This window comes from Coregonus clupeaformis, chromosome 30, assembly GCF_020615455.1.
Source record: "Coregonus clupeaformis isolate EN_2021a chromosome 30, ASM2061545v1, whole genome shotgun sequence".
Classification (NCBI taxonomy): Eukaryota; Metazoa; Chordata; class Actinopteri; order Salmoniformes; family Salmonidae; genus Coregonus; species Coregonus clupeaformis.
In genome coordinates, this window is record NC_059221.1 from 29,388,995 (window position 1) to 29,404,898 (window position 15,904).

At 46.2% G+C, this 15,904-nt stretch overlaps 1 protein-coding gene across 1 annotated transcript in view; it reads right to left on the reverse strand.

The window, feature by feature from the left end:
* The window catches only part of LOC121545588 (plexin-A1), a 241,020-nt gene that overhangs the window by 56,195 nt on the left and 168,921 nt on the right, over window positions 1-15,904 (reverse strand). The window contains exons 11-12 of the mRNA XM_041856243.2: window positions 3,746-3,842; window positions 1,498-1,688 (exon numbers count right to left, since the gene is read on the reverse strand). Coding sequence (XP_041712177.1) covers window positions 1,498-1,688; window positions 3,746-3,842 — 288 coding nt within the window. The remainder of the gene's footprint in view (window positions 1-1,497; window positions 1,689-3,745; window positions 3,843-15,904) is intronic.

A 15,904-nucleotide genomic window follows, 5' to 3' on the forward strand; every position in this document is an offset into this window, starting at 1 on the left:
GAAGAATTGTTGACATATATTTGACATTTGTATCTTAAAGTATAATTGAGGAATAATTAATTGAAGTTGGAATATTTGTGATATTGCGGCCTGTTTATCTGTAGGTGCTACAAAGCAAAACGTGCTATATGAAGCTTTACCGCTTGCTCTGTAATATGAGTATTATGATTTTAATAACAATGTTCTTTTTTACTATGCCAATTTCTCTTTATAAAATGGGTTATCACTTGTAGAGTATATTATGTCCAACAATATATTTTTTTAAAATAGCCAAATCCAAAATGGTATATTTTCAATATTCATGTCAATCTTTTTCAATATTCATACATTTATGTAAGATTAGTTCTATTGAAATCAAAACACTACTCATATTACAGAATAAGCAGTAAAGCTTCATATGACATCAATTCTTCCTTTGTAGCACATACAAATGAAACATTATGGAGTCTTAAAGGAGGCCTGGGTAAGTCCAAAATGTCACAAGTGTGCTAACTTCAATTAATTATTTATCAATTATACTTTAAGATACAAATGTAAAATATATGTCAACCTTCCTTCCTCCAAAGGACCCTTCTTGGGATTACATTATGTGAAAATCCCCAAAATCATGGTCTTGTGTTGTTCTAGTTTCGTGAGGAATCACCCAATTCTCTTCACAGCAGAATTTCCTTCCCTTTCCTTCCTTCCTTCCCTCCTTCCTCTACTTGTCTTGTGTCCTTGTCCCTGGGAGATAAGTGTAGCGAGAGATAGAGAGAGAGCGAGATAGAGAGAGATAGAGAGAGAGAGAGAGAGAGAGAGAGAGGAGCAGGCATCGTGGAGGGATTAGTTCCTCTGCCAGTGCCAATTATCCAATATCTGAGATTTATAACGCGCTGAAACAGTACACAGACACATGCAGACAGACTCACACAACGCTTGCCTCCCAGCAAGGTGTCAGGTACAGCAAATATACTGTAAATAGCAATAATGGAGGAAATGAGCTGGATTTGTGAATGGCTCTTCAAGTAATTTGGGTGAGGTTAAAACAGGAGTAGATGTTGTGTGGGCTAGGCTCGTTGCTGTGGGTAGGTGTCATGGATGTAATCAGCTATAAACACAGAGGTTTAGCACTAGAGCGAGAGAAAGGCGAAAACAGGAGAGAGAGAGAGAGAGAGAGAGAGAGAGAGAGAGAGAGAGAGAGAGAGAGAGAGAGAGAGAGAGAGAGAGAGAGAGAGAGAGAGAGAGAGAGAGAGAGAGAGAGAGAGAGAGAGAGAGAGAGAGAGAGAGAGAGAGAGAGAGAGAGAGAGAGAGAGAGAAAGAGAGAGAGAGATAACAATAGTCTATTACACAGCCAGCAGTAGATCTTCACTGCGGCACAGAGCAACAGATGGCCACCGCTCACTGACGACATCTGTCTGCCCGTATCTCCAATCCAGCTACGCAATAGATCCAACTGGATCCTACACACATGAATGCACGCACGCACACACACACAGACACACACACACACAGTCTCACCTTGGTGATCTTGGGGTGTGTGCAGCGGCTGTTGCCGGCGGTGGCATGCATCCAGTTGCTCTCCAGCGGGGCACACTCCTGTCTCAGAGAACACTTCTTCTCCTGGACACACCAGCCACACTCAAACCTGGGGTCAGCCTTCAGACACATCCCACAGCTGTCTCTCAGCGCATAGCACTTATACAGATGGGCTGAGAAACAGAGAGAGAGAGATAAAGTTGAGTCTCACAGGCAATGCATTCATTGTTACATTGTTGTGTGAGAATAACTTTAAGTTTCAACACCTTCCATTTCACCTTCATGCTGTTGTGTGAAAAACAAGAAACTAACAAAGAAAAATAAAACACCTTGTTGTTGGAGGGGGGGGGGGTGGGGGGGGCACTAGTACTCAGAATTATGCTTTTGAAAGAATGAGGAATTAGCAGTAGGAATTGTTATATTTTAGAGATAACTAGCGAGGGATAGCAGGTCCATATTCCCCTGTGGCAGAGTGAGAGAAAGAAGGAGAGAGAAAGAGATAAATAGAGAGTGCGTGAGAGAGAGAAAATATTGGTAAGAGAGAGAGGGAGAAAAAGAGAGAGAAGGAGAGAGAGAGAAAGCAGAGGTAGAGAGAAGGAAATGAGAGAGAGGGTGAAAAACAAACAGCACGGCGCTCCACAGACAGACGGCCACAGGACTTCAAAGGAGATTGCATATCCATCCGCCTGCTGCAGCCCTGCCTGATAATCTGATTTGACACGGCAAAGCTCAAAAGTAGCGCTCTGCTAATTAAACTGAACCAAATGAATTATTTAATTACATTAACATTTCCACTTTACACCTGGGCAAAGCTGGGCTTTCTCGGGCAGTCTGGCAGAGATGGATAATTCACTGTGATTCATGGAATGAGGGAGGGAGGGAGGAGAAGGAGGGAGAGAGAGAAAAAAGAGAGAAGAACACAGGAAACGGTGGGGAAAGGGAGGGGAAGGTCTTTGTATGGCTTGAATTAGCAGGGCTAGTTTAACATTTAGTTTGGGGAAGTTTCAACATGTCAAATTAAGCGTGGAAGTTTGGGCAGAGCACAATGTAACTGGCCTCTGCACAGCAGTCACTAAGAACATTTATATTCTTAATTTCTGTTCCAGCTTTAAAAGATGTTTCTATGGAAAACATTGTATTCCAACAGGAGAAATTGGGTGTGTAGTTCCGGAGTTTGTGAAAAACCGCAGACGGAGTAGAATATAGAGGGTCTCAGCATCCAAGGTGATGCTAAAGGACATGATGTCCCACTGTCTGCTTGTTAAAACCTCTACTTATCTTACATTACTGAGAGAGAGGGGTCAATTTAATCCACAATCCTTTCATGTCAAGGCTTTTAGAGCAGTCAGACAGACACTTTAGACTAGAGCCAGGCTTCAGCCTTGTAAAGGCCCAGCCACCACAACACCAATATGCAGAAAGAGGGCCGCAAACGGCAATTAAACAAATGAGGCCAAGCGATAAACGCAATTGGACAAAAAGTGTGTGCAGTGTGTTCAGATCATATAACCTTGATCCAATGATCGGAGTGGGGTATCTGGAAAACAACAGAAGGGTAAGGGAGACATCATTATAATATATTACTTCTGTCTTTTCTCTCTGCCAGCTAAATATGTTAGAAAAGGTATCAACTAACTAATCCTAGTTAGGGTTTACACCCAGCTATGCCACATGGTGGGGAAATGTATCTCCTGCTGCATCCATCCATACCCCATTGGTAAAGCATAACGTCAGCTCCATGTGTTATCAACTAGCAGGCTTATCTTAAAGACAGTGCTACTCGACTATCTCTGTTCCCTAGTGATGACTGAGACCTGGCTCTCCATCCAGCAGAATGAGCCTCCTGAGCAGCAATAGTAGGATCTGACCCCAGACCAGCCAGATCACAGAGAATTAAAGGCCCAAACCGTGTTCTCCTCCACAACTTCCATCCATCCCTCTCTTTATTTATTTATCAACACTCTATTCGTCTGCTGCGTGTTGTTTTGGAGGGGCGCGTCAGAGTTACTGCAAACAGTGCTAAGAGAGATAAGCGTTATTGAACCCAGCGGGCCCTAGCAAGAGGCGTAGCCATGCGTACAAACACTTTAATTCCCTTTCAAAGACGTGCTGTTGGAGAAGAAGAGGCTCCTCCAATCGGATCTTAGGGATTTAAAAAAGTGTAGCGAGGAGGTGAGAGAGGAGAGGAGGGAACAAGGGAGGATGTGGAGAAGAGGAGACAGGTTTTTACCTTGTATGTTGAAGGGGTTGTCGATGACTTGGTTGCCATTCCACACCACAGAGAGATCCACAGGCAGGTCACTGATGTCATTACCCTCATAGTCATACTGAAACGAGGGAGAGGGAAAGAAACAAAAGTTGGTCAGTATCTACAGGTCTCACAGAACCTGAACATTCAGTGTCAGTATCTACAGGCCTCACAGAACCTGAACATTCAGTGTCAGTATCTACAGGCCTCACAGAACCTGAACATTCAGTGTCAGTATTCACAACATTATGTGAGCCAGAGCCAGATCGATATGATGGAGGGAGTAAGAGAAAGAGGAGGAAGAGAACATCACAAACTTGCACTCAGAAACATGTATCCATGTCTGGTATGGAGACCAAAAACACAACCTCACTTTCTCACAAACAGACACAAACACACACACATATCAGGTTTCTAATACAAATACTACACATCCAGTGCATCCAGAGGTATTGGTTGACCTGAGGGGAGGGAAGGATCTAAATGACTGTGTGGAGGCTATTCATTTACACATGAAATAAGTGGCAGAATTTAGGCGTGAAGAGCTATGCCGTGGAGTAAGTGAAATTGGCATTTTCAATTTGTTCCCTGACACGTCTCATGTAGGTCCTGCACCTCCTCCTCACAGCCCTGTGCCTCCTCCCATTGGGCACCCAGTTAGAGGAGTGTGGGCTGAGGTCTAACCCTTCACCCTTTCACCCAGCCTCCAACCACCAACCCACACATAGCCTGGCCATAAAGGTCAACCCCCAACCCACTCAATTAACAATAGTCTATTCTGCATTGTTAATTTTGTTTATTTTAGTTGTATTTACAGCCTTATTCAGTGATCTGACCTGAACACTCTGGTCCTAATTTAACTCAATCTACATCAACACTTTCCCTTGGCTCTGTTACAAGAACCCATTTGGCCATTTTGACCTCAACCACTCTGGTCTGTTAAATCACAACACTAAACTGTTGCTCTAATACAATCTGGGCAGGACATGGGATCCCAACATAGCAACCCAGCCCCAGCTCCCTACCCTACTCCAGCAGCATGATGCCCATACATCTTTAATGAGAGGAGGCGTTGGGCTCCGGCACTCTAACCCTGCTCCTGATGCTTCTCTGTGGTAGGCCCACATTAAACTTTAAAGGCCACGATTAGTCCGCCCGCGACACAACGGCCACCAAACACTGGGATGCCCTGTTCTCCTCGCCACCACCGCCATGCTTTATTCATGTGCCCGTTTACAACATGCCGATAACACCATGACGCCAGCGTGACACCAACCCGACGCCATGTCATTTACTGACACCAGTCAGGTTTTGTAGTGCAGGACCAGGCAGAGCCAGGACAGGAGAGAGCCAGGATGAGTGTCTTCTTCACACCTAGATGGGCTCTGCTGTGAGGATATTATACTGTAGGCTCTGCTCCTCTCTGCTCTTCTCTGTTCCTTTCCGTTCCTCTCTGTTTCTCTCTGTTCCTCTCTGCTCCTCTCTGTTCCTCTCTGTTCCTCTGTGTTCCTCTGTGTTCCTCTCTGCTCTTCTCTGCTCCTTTCCTGTTCCTCTCTGTTCCTCTCTGTTCCTCTCTGTCCCTCTTGTTCCCCTTTGTACCTCTTGTTTCCCTCTGTTCCTCTTGTTCCTCTCTGTTCCCCTCTGTTCCCCTCTGTGCCTCTCTGGTCCTCTTGTGCCTCTCTGGTCCTCTTGTTCCTCTCTTGTTCCCCTCTGTACCTCTTTGTTCCTCTCTGTTCCTCTTGCTCCTAACTGTTCCCCTCTGTTCCTCTCTGTTTCTCTTGTTCCCCTCTGTTTCTCTTGATCCTCTCGGTTCCTCTCTTATTCCCCTCTGTTCCTCTTGTTCCCCCCTGTCCCTCTTGTTCCTCTCTGTGCCTTTCTGTACTTCTCTGCTCCTCTCTGTTCCTCTTGTTCCTCTCTGTTCCTCGGTGCTCCTCTCTACTCCTCTCTGTTCCTCTCGGTTCCTCTGTTCCTCTCTGTTTCTTTGTGTTCCTCTCTGTTCCTCTTGTTCCACTCTGTTCTTCTCTGCTCCTCTCTGTTCCTTTGTGTTCCTCTCTGCTCCTCTCTGTGTCTCTCGGTGCCTCTTGTTCCACTCTGTTCCTCTTGTTCCTCTCTGTTCCTTGCTGCTCTTCTCTACTCCTCTCTGTTCCTCTCGGTTCCTCTTGTTCCTCTCTGTTCCTCTGTGTGCCTCTCTGCTCCTCTCGGCTCCTCTCTGTTCTTCTTGTTCCTCTCTGTTCCTTTCTGCTCCTCTCTGTCCCTCTTGTTCCCCCCTGTCCCTCTTGTTCCTCTCTGTTCCTCTCTGTTCCTCTCTGTTCCTTTCTGTTCCTCTCTGTTCCTCTCTGTCCCTCTTGTTCCTCTCTTGTTCCCCTCTGTACCTCTTGTTTCCCTCTGTTCCTCTTGTTCCTCTATGTTCCCCTCTGTTCCCCTCTGTTCCCCTCTGTGCCTCTCTGGTCCTCTTGTGCCTCTCTGGTCCTCTTGGTCCTCTCTTGTTCCCCTCTGTTCCTCTTTGTTCCTCTCTGTGCCTCTTGCTCCTCACTGTTCCCCTCTGTTCCTCTCTGTTTCTCTTGTTCCCCTCTGTTCCTCTTGTTCCCCCCTGGCCCTCTTGTTCCTCTCTGTTCCTCTCTGTACTTCTCTGCTCCTCTCTGTTCCTCTCTGTTCCTCGCTGCTCCTCTCTACTCCTCTTGTTCCTCTCTTGTTCCCCTCTGTACCTCTTGTTTCCCCCTGGCCCTCTTGTTCCTCTCTGTTCCTCTCTGTACTTCTCTGCTCCTCTTGTTCCTCTCTGTCCCTCGCTGCTCCTCTCTACTCCTCTTGTCCCTCTCTTGTTCCCCTCTGTACCTCTTGTTTCTCTCTTGTTCCTCTCTGTTCCCCTCTGTGCCTCTCTGGTCCTCTTGTGCCTCTCTGGTCCTCTTGTTCCTCTCTTGTTCCCCTCTGTTCCTCTTTGTACCTCTCTGTTCCTCTTGCTCCTCACTGTTCCCCTCTATTCCTCTCTGTTTTTCTTGTTCCCCTCTGTTTCTCTTGATCCTCTCTGTCCCTCTCTTGTTCCCCTCTGTTCCTCTTGTTCCCCCCTGGTCCTCTTGTTCCTCTCTGTTCCTCTCTGTACTTCTCTGTTCCTCTTGTTCCTCTCTGTACCTCGCTGCTCCTCTCTACTCCTCTTGTTCCTCTCTTGTTCCCCTCTGTACCTCTTGTTTACCTCTGTTCCTCTTGTTCCTCTCTGTTCCTCTCTGTTCATCTCTGTGCTTCTTGTTCCTCTCTGTTCCTCTCTGTACTTCTCTGCTCCTCTCTGTTCCTCTTGTCCCTCTCTGTTCCTCGGTGCTCCTCTCTACTCCTCTCTGTTCCTCTCGGTTCCTCTTGTTCCTCTGTTCCTCTCTGTTCCTTTGTGTTCCTCTCTGTTCCTCTCTGCTCCTCTCTGTTCCTCTCGGTTCCTCTTGTTCAACTCTGTTCCTCTCTGTTCCTCTCTGTTCCTCTCTGTTCCTCTCTGCTCCTCTCTGTTCCTCTCGGTTCCTCTTGTTCCACTCTGTACCTCTTGTTCCTCTCTGTTCCTCGGTGCTCCTCTCTACTCCTCTCTGTTCCTCTCGGTTCCTCTTGTTCCTCTGTTCCTCTCTGTTCCTTTGTGTTCCTCTCTGTGCCTCTCTGCTCCTCTCTGTTCCTCTCGGTTCCTCTTGTTCAACTCTGTTCCTCTCTGTTCCTCTCTGTTCCTTTGGGTTCCTCTTGTTCCACTCTGTACCTCTTGTTCCTCTCTGTTCCTCGCTGCTCCTCTCTACTCCTCTCTGTTCCTCTCGGTTCCTCTTGTTCCTCTCTGTTCCTCTGTGTTCCTCTCTGCTCCTCGCTGTTCTTCTTGTTCCTCTCTGTTCCTCTCTGCTCCTCTCTGTTCCTCTTGTTCCCCCCTGTCCCTCTTGTTTCTCTCTGTTCCTCTCTGTTCCTCTCTGCTCCTCTCTGCTCCTCTTGTACCTCTCTGTTACTCTCTGCTTCTCTCCGTTCTTCATGTTCCTCTCTGCTCCTCTCTGTTCCTCTCGGTTCCTCTTGTTCCACTCTGTGCCTCTTGTCCCTCTCTGTTCCTCGCTGCTCCTCTCTACTCCTCTCTGTTCCTCTCGGCTCCTCTCTGTTCTTCTTGTTCCTCTCTGTTCCTCTCTGCTCCTCTCTGTTCCTCTTGTTCCCCCCGTCCCTCTTGTTTCTCTCTGTGCCTCTCTGCTCCTCTCTGCTCCTCTTGTACCTCTCTGTTACTCTCTGCTTCTCTCCGTTCTTCGTGTTCCTCTCTGCTCCTCTCTGTTCCTCTCGGTTCCTCTCTTGTTCCTCTCTGTTCCTCTCTGCTCCTCTCTGTGCCTCTCAGTTCCTCTCTGTTCCTCTCTGTGCTTCTTGTTCCTCTCTGGTCCTCACTGCTCCTCTCGGTACCTCTCGGCTCCTCTCTGTTCTTCTTGTTCCTCTCTGATCCTCTCTGTTCCTCTCTGTTCCTCTCTGTGCCTCTTGTTCCTCTCTGTACCTCTCATCTCCTCTCTGCTCTTCTCTGCTCATACTTTGTTCCAAGATGAGTAATCAGGCTCATTACTATGTCCTGTCCTGGTGTGTGGAGGCTGTTGTGTGTAATTAATTTGCCATGCGAACAGAGAAAACCCAGGAGACCCCAAGGAGAAAACTAAAGCACAAGGTGAGCAGAAACATGTCCCTGACCTCATTAGAAACAACATACATGAACCAGCACTTCATCTTTATCATCTTTCCTCTTCATAAATTGTCTCCTCGGATTGATTGCACTGGGCTATTCATATAGAGCGGAGAGTGTGCTGGTGTGTGTGTGTGCATGCGTGCGTGCGTGCGTGAGTATGTGTGGGTGAGTGTGTGTGTGCGTAGGCTGGATATAACTTGTCTGTTGGGCTTAAAAGTGCCAATGTTAACAAAACAGGCCAGATGCTTCTCGGGAGAGGGGGAAGAACCTAGTGCTTTTACTGCAGGTCACCTGTAGATAATTAGTCATTTTGAAGGGATACCTGAGCGTGTGATTAAAAATGAAACATCAACGAGGGATCCGCTCCCAGCTCCCCTATGATACTGAGAAAGCCCCTTCCCTTCTTTATGCCATCGCTCCATTTCTTTCTTTTTCTTAGTAGAATTTCTATTCCATGTATGAGACAATGCAACATACCCCAGCAGCATTTGAAGTGAATCAAATTAAGTTGCTGCATAAAATATTTCTTATTATATGGAGTGTGTATGTCTCTGTGGGTGTACCTGAATGTTAGCATGCTTCTGTAATGTAAATTAATGAATGTCTACCAGAATCTAGATACACACACAGTACTGGTTCTATCATAAATCACTTATAAATGGGCCAATATTGTGCTGATGCTACTGATTAAATAAAAAAATAGGTCATTTAGCAGACGCTCTTATCCAGAGCGACTTACAGGAGCAATTAGGGTTAAGTGCCTTGCTCAAGGGCACATCGACAGATTTTTCACCTAGTCGGCTTGGGGATTAGAACCAGCGACCTTTCGGTTACTGGTACAACGCTCTTAACCACTAAGCTACCTGCCGCCCGATTACAGTCTGATACAGCTGATTAGAGTGAAGATGCTACCAGTCCTGAGTATGATACAGCTGATTAGAGTGAAGATGCTACCAGTCCTGAGTATGATACAGCTGATTAGAGTGAAGATGCTACCAGTCCTGAGTCTGATCCAGCTGATTAGAGTGAAGATGCTACCAGTCCTGAGTCTGATACAGCTGATTAGAGTGAAGATGCTACCAGTCCTGAGTCTGATACAGCTGATTAGAGTGAAGATGCTACCAGTCCTGAGCCTGATACAGCTGATTAGAGTGAAGATGCTACCAGTCCTGAGTCTGATACAGCTGATTAGAGCGAAGATGCTACCAGTCCTGAGTCTGATACAGCTGATTAGAGTGAAGATGCTACCAGTCCTGAGTCTGATACAGCTGATTAGAGTGAGGATCATGTGATGCTTTTCCATATATCTGATTCTGGGCTTTCAAACCCCACTGGAGAACTATATACATGCAGTATACTGTATGTGCTTATTATTATTATTATTATTTTTTTTTTTCACCTTTATTTAACCAGGTAAGCCAGTTGAGAACAAGTTCTCATTTACAACTGCGACCTGGCCAAGATAAAGCAAAGCAGTGCGATAAAAACAACAACACAGAGTTACATATGGGGTAAAAAAACATAAAGTCAAAAAATACAACAGAAAATATATATACAGTGTGTGCAAATGTAGCAAGTTATGGAGGTAAGGCAATACATAGGCTATAGTGCAAAATAATTACAATTAAAATTAACACTGGAATGCTAGATGTGCAAGAGATGATGTGCAAATAGAGATACTGGGGTGCAAAAGAGCAAAATAAATAACAATATAGGGATGAGGTAGTTGGGTGGGCTAATTTCAGATGGGCTGTGTACAGGTGCAGTGATCGGTAAGGTGCTCTGACAACTGATGCTTAAAGTTAGTGAGGGAGATAAGAGTCTCCAGCTTCAGAGATTTTTGCAATTCGTTCCAGTCATTGGCAGCAGAGAACTGGAAGGAATGGCGGCCAAAGGAGGTGTTGGCTTTGGGGATGACCAGTGAGATATACCTGCTGGAGCGCAGACTACGGGTGGGTGCTGCTATGGTGACCAATGAGCTAAGATAAGGCAGGGATTTGCCTAGCAGTGATTTATAGATGGCCTGGAGCCAGTGGGTTTGACGACGAACATGTAGTGAGGACCAGCCAACATGTGTGCATGAATGTGTATCGAGGCATGTGAGAGTGTACAGTGGGGGAAAAAAGTATTTAGTCAGCCACCAATTGTGCAAGTTCTCCCACTTAAAAAGATGAGAGAGGCCTGTAATTTTCATCATTTGTACACGTCAACTATGACAGACAAAATGAGATTTTTTTTCTCCAGAAAATCACATTGTAGGATTTTTGATGAATTTATTTGCAAATTATGGTGGAAAATAAGTATTTGGTCAATAACAAAAGTTTCTCAATACTTTGTTATATACCCTTTGTTGGCAATGACACAGGTCAAACGTTTCCTGTAAGTCTTCACAAGGTTTTCACACACTGTTGCTGGTATTTTGGCCCATTCCTCCATGCAGATCTCCTCTAGAGCAGTGATGTTTTGGGGCTGTCGCTGGGCAACACGGACTTTAAACTCCCTCCAAAGATTTTCTATGGGGTTGAGATCTGGAGACTGGCTAGGCCACTCCAGGACCTTGAAATGCTTCTTACGAAGCCACTCCTTCGTTGCCCGGGCGGTGTGTTTGGGATCATTGTCATGCTGAAAGACCCAGCCACGTTTCATCTTCAATGCCCTTGCTGATGGAAGGAGGTTTTCACTCAAAATCTCACGATACATGGCCCCATTCATTCTTTCCTTTACATGGATCAGTCGTCCTGGTCCCTTTGCAGAAAAACCGCCCCAAAGCATGATGTTTCCACCCCCATGCTTCACAGTAGGTATGGTGTTCTTTGGATGCAACTCAGCATTCTTTGTCCTCCAAACACGACGAGTTGAGTTTTTACCAAAAAGTTATATTTTGGTTTCATCTGACCATATGACATTCTCCCAATCCTCTTCTGGATCATCCAAATGCACTCTAGCAAACTTCAGACGGGCCTGGACATGTACTGGCTTAAGCAGGGGGACACGTCTGGCACTGCAGGATTTGAGTCCCTGGCGGCGTAGTGTGTTACTGATGGTAGGCTTTGTTCCTTTGGTCCCAGCTCTCTGCAGGTCATTCACTAGGTCCCCCCGTGTGGTTCTGGGATTTTTGCTCACCGTTCTTGTGATCATTTTGACCCCACGGGGTGAGATCTTGCGTGGAGCCCCAGATCGAGGGAGATTATCAGTGGTCTTGTATGTCTTCCATTTCCTAATAATTGCTCCCACAGTTGATTTCTTCAAACCAAGCTGCTTACCTATTGCAGATTCAGTCTTCCCAGCCTGGTGCAGGTCTACAATTTTGTTTCTGGTGTCCTTTGACAGCTCTTTGGTCTTGGCCATAGTGGAGTTTGGAGTGTGACTGTTTGAGGTTGTGGACAGGTGTCTTTTATACTGATAACAAGTTCAAACAGGTGCCATTAATACAGGTAAGGAGTGGAGGACAGAGGAGCCTCTTAAAGAAGAAGTTACAGGTCTGTGAGAGCCAGAAATCTTGCTTGTTTGTGGGTGACCAAATACTTATTTTCCACCATAATTTGCAAATAAATTCATTAAAAATCCTACAATGTGATTTTCTGGATTTTTTTTCCTCAATTTGTCTGTCATAGTTGACGTGTACCTATGATGAAAATTACAGGCCTCTCTCATCTTTTTAAGTGGGAGAAATTGCACAATTGGTGGCTGACTAAATAAAAATTTTCCCCACTGTATGTTCCTGGTGTGTGTGTGTGTGTGTGATTGTGTGTTAAATACAATGGGTTCAATAATGCATACATTTACTGAACAAGTCTTATTGGCTCTATCCTTCTCTGATCTGTGACATGGCCAGACTGGGCTGTGGAAGTACTACACAGATAATACATGCTAATAGCAAACATAATGGGGCGGCAGGTAGCTTAGTGGGTAAGAGCGTTGTGCCAGTAACCGAAAGGTCGCTGGTTCTAATCCCCGAGCCGACTAGGTGAAAAATCTGTCGATGTGCCCTTGAGCAAGGCACTTAACCCTAATTGCTCCTGTAATTCGCTCTGGATAAGAGCGTCTGCTAAATGACTAAAATGTAAAATGTAAATGTAATAATGCTCTTCCAAACATCCTTCTCTGAGCAATGTCAAATAAGGATATTGTAAACAGTCGCACAGTCATATTTGCGCAATTTTTTCCACCCATGTTGAAATAAAAACAGAAAGAAACCCTGTGGAGTCTGTGTGTGTTTTGTTCTCCCAACCGATGGGCTCTGAGGCATGGAGGAAGCACAGCACCAAGCAGCAAGCATTAGGCAGTTTACAGTTAAGTGGCTCAACCTTTTCTCTCCAGCCCTGGGTCCATGGTGGTGGTGGAGGGTGGATGGGGACTGCTCTGCAGGGGAGCTCTGACACCATTATACTACCGTGCATGGAATTAACAAACGGCAGTAGTGGCAGCTGCACCGCCACCAGAGCATGGAGCATGATGCTGGGGCCAACCACCTCACGTTGTGTTCTGTAACATAAACCCCTTCTCTCTCCCTTGCTCCCTCTCTCTTCCTCTCTGTTGTTCTCCATCTCTTTCGCTCTCTATCTCGCTCTCCTTCTGTCTCTCTCCCCACCTCTCCCTCTCTCTCCATCTCTCTCCTTCTGCCCTATATAAAACACTACCCTACAGCTGTTTTCCTCTGTTCCCTCATCTCATTAGATGACCCATCCTTTCCTCCTCACCCTTTACTACCATTTCCTTTTCTCCCCCAGTTAAATGGACCTGCGGTGATCCCAGGGCTGCCAGTCGCACTGCTGCACCACTGCAATTCATCATCATTTTATCTGCACAGGAATTAATTGGATCCTATCAAAGCCACCTGACAGGTTGCTGTCGGAGGTTGCTGTCGGGTAGATCCTGGACAAGATCTGCCCTTCTTTTCCCAATTTAATCATTGTGTTTTTCATACCAGAGGGGAGAGAGAGGCCAGCCATCTTCCAATGAGGAAGCCAACGTGGTGAAGCTATCCCTGATAATATCGCTCTCTGTTTCTGTCCTGTGCTCTTCAAAGCTTTCACTCTGGCTCTCTCTCTCCACTCTTACTCCCTGATAAAATAGTATGGTGGAAGAACTCTAAAACTGACCCAGATACAGGATATCAGTTAGTTAGATCATGTAAATCTGCCAACTGGGTTAGATTGGCCGGGCAGCCCATTTTAATTGCCATGTATTTCATACTAAGAGAAGGTGTAGGTGCGCTGAATGATTGATGATAACTCCTCAACCCAACCCTCTGTGTCTCCATGACCTCTTCAACACACACACACACACACACACACCATACACACACCACACACACACTCCATCGATACACATCGATCCACACACACCAACACACCACTCTGGAGATGGATTGTTGGTGGACTAGAGGTTTTATCCACAGTGTAAACACTAGGGCAGGATGGATGTGCTGTGTTCTCTGTTATGTTCTCTGGTCAGCAGAGAGACGGGCTGATGAGCTAATAAATTCAATGATAGTCCACAGCACACAGCAGAACACACTACAGCACACAGCAGAACACACTACAGCACACCTCTCTTGTTTATTCAATCGATTAACCAGTCTCTCCGACTGCCTCTCTCTCAGATTCTCTCCGACTGCCTCTCTCTCTCTCTTCGTCTTACCCAGAGTCTCTCCGACTGCCTCTCTCTCTCTCTCCGTCTTACCCAGAGTCTCTCCGACTGCCTCTCTCTCTCTCTTCGTCTTACCCAGAGTCTCTCCGACTGCCTCTCTCACTCAGATTCTCTCCGACTGCCTCTCTCTCTCTCTCCATCATAACCAGATTCTCTCCGACTGCCTCTCTCTCTCTCTTCGTCTTACCCAGTCTCTCCGACTGCCTCTCTCTCATCTTTTCGTCTTACCCAGAGTCTCTCCGACTGCCTCTCTCTCAGATTCTCTCCGACTGCCTCTCTCTCTCGCTCCATCATAACTAGATTCTCTCCGACTGCCTCTCTCTCTCTCTTCATCTTAGCCAGAGACTCTCCGACTGCCTCTCTCTCTCTTCGTCTTAGCCAGAGACTCTCCGACTGCCTCGCTCTCTCTTCGTCTTAGCCAGATTCTCTCCGACTGCCTCACTCTCTCTTCGTCTTAGCCAGAGACTCTCCGACTGCCTCGCTCTCTCTCTTCGTCTTAGCCAGAGACTCTCCGACTGCCTCGCTCTCTCTTCGTCTTAGCCAGATTCTCTCCGACTGCATCGCTCTCTCTTCGTCTTAGCCAGAGACTCTCCGACTGCCTCTCTCTCTCCGTCTCCGTCTCTAACTCCCTTAACGCATGTTCATGTTTTATTAACTCCCTCTGTTCGTGTTTTAGAGACGAAGAGGTCAATACACGTCTGACAAGCTAGAAAAAGTCACAGTCCTCAGTTTGACCACCCCTGTGCCACCGTGCCATGGTAAATGTACTCTTAACTTCCCTCTCTTGAATCCCACGGTAACGCTGGCGCATTTTGGACTTCTAACCGCTTTTAAACATTGTGTGTTTGAGACTGCTGGGTTGTTCTTCTGCATCCACTGATACCAACCATTAGTCTGTATGATTAACGGGGGCTGAGCTGGAGCGATGTTTGTGAGACAAGGGCGAATCCCGAAAACGGTTATTCTCACAAAAACGTCTGTAAAGTCCAAACGGTTTGAGCTACAAACTATTATGACCCATCTATGAAAAGCTGAGACTCTCACGAACATGCATGTAACCTGTTTTGCTCTACGATGCTCACAAGCCGCACAATAGTCGTTAGAAGCTAAGGTTCTTCTACATAGAAGATCCCAGGAAATCCCAGGACATAGTGTCTATAATACTGTAATAAGCTCACATAGTTCCTGTCACAAACTCCAAACTCCACACAGTTGTCAATGACTAGTTGGACGTTAATCCCACTGAGCAAACAATTTCTGCATTTACAGCGTTCTTATACATTTATTTTTTATCAGGTCTTTGCTTGGTGGACCTTATTTGTTTGTCCTGGTTGTCCTGAAAATAAAATAGTACAACACTTCAATGTGAGGCTAAATATGAAGGCAGAGCAAGCAGATGAATTTCTGCTTTTTCACTGTGGGAGCCCTGGGACCATGTAATAATAAGCTCCGCACAGAGACATGCTGCACTCATGCAAAAATTACAGCACCTTAAGTAACTCATAAATGGTCCCATTTAACTGGCGTGATTGCACTATGGAAATTAACACGGCTGAAATTGCCGTTCCCTATTCAAATTGACAGCTTGTCTGGCTTGCTGAATAGCGGCGGCGACATGTTACAGTGTGTCTCCTTCCTTCCGCCAGCAGGCAGCCCCCTGACTGACTGACTACCCAGAGACGGCAGCCAGAGAAGGAGGCAGGCAGACTGGGAGACAGTTGGACTAGCCTCGCCCTACAAGCTGAAAGGGAGCACAAATGCACAACTTATAAACAACATTTGGTGCATGATGCATACTAACCATAACACCTTGTCATGCTGTTTGTTACCAT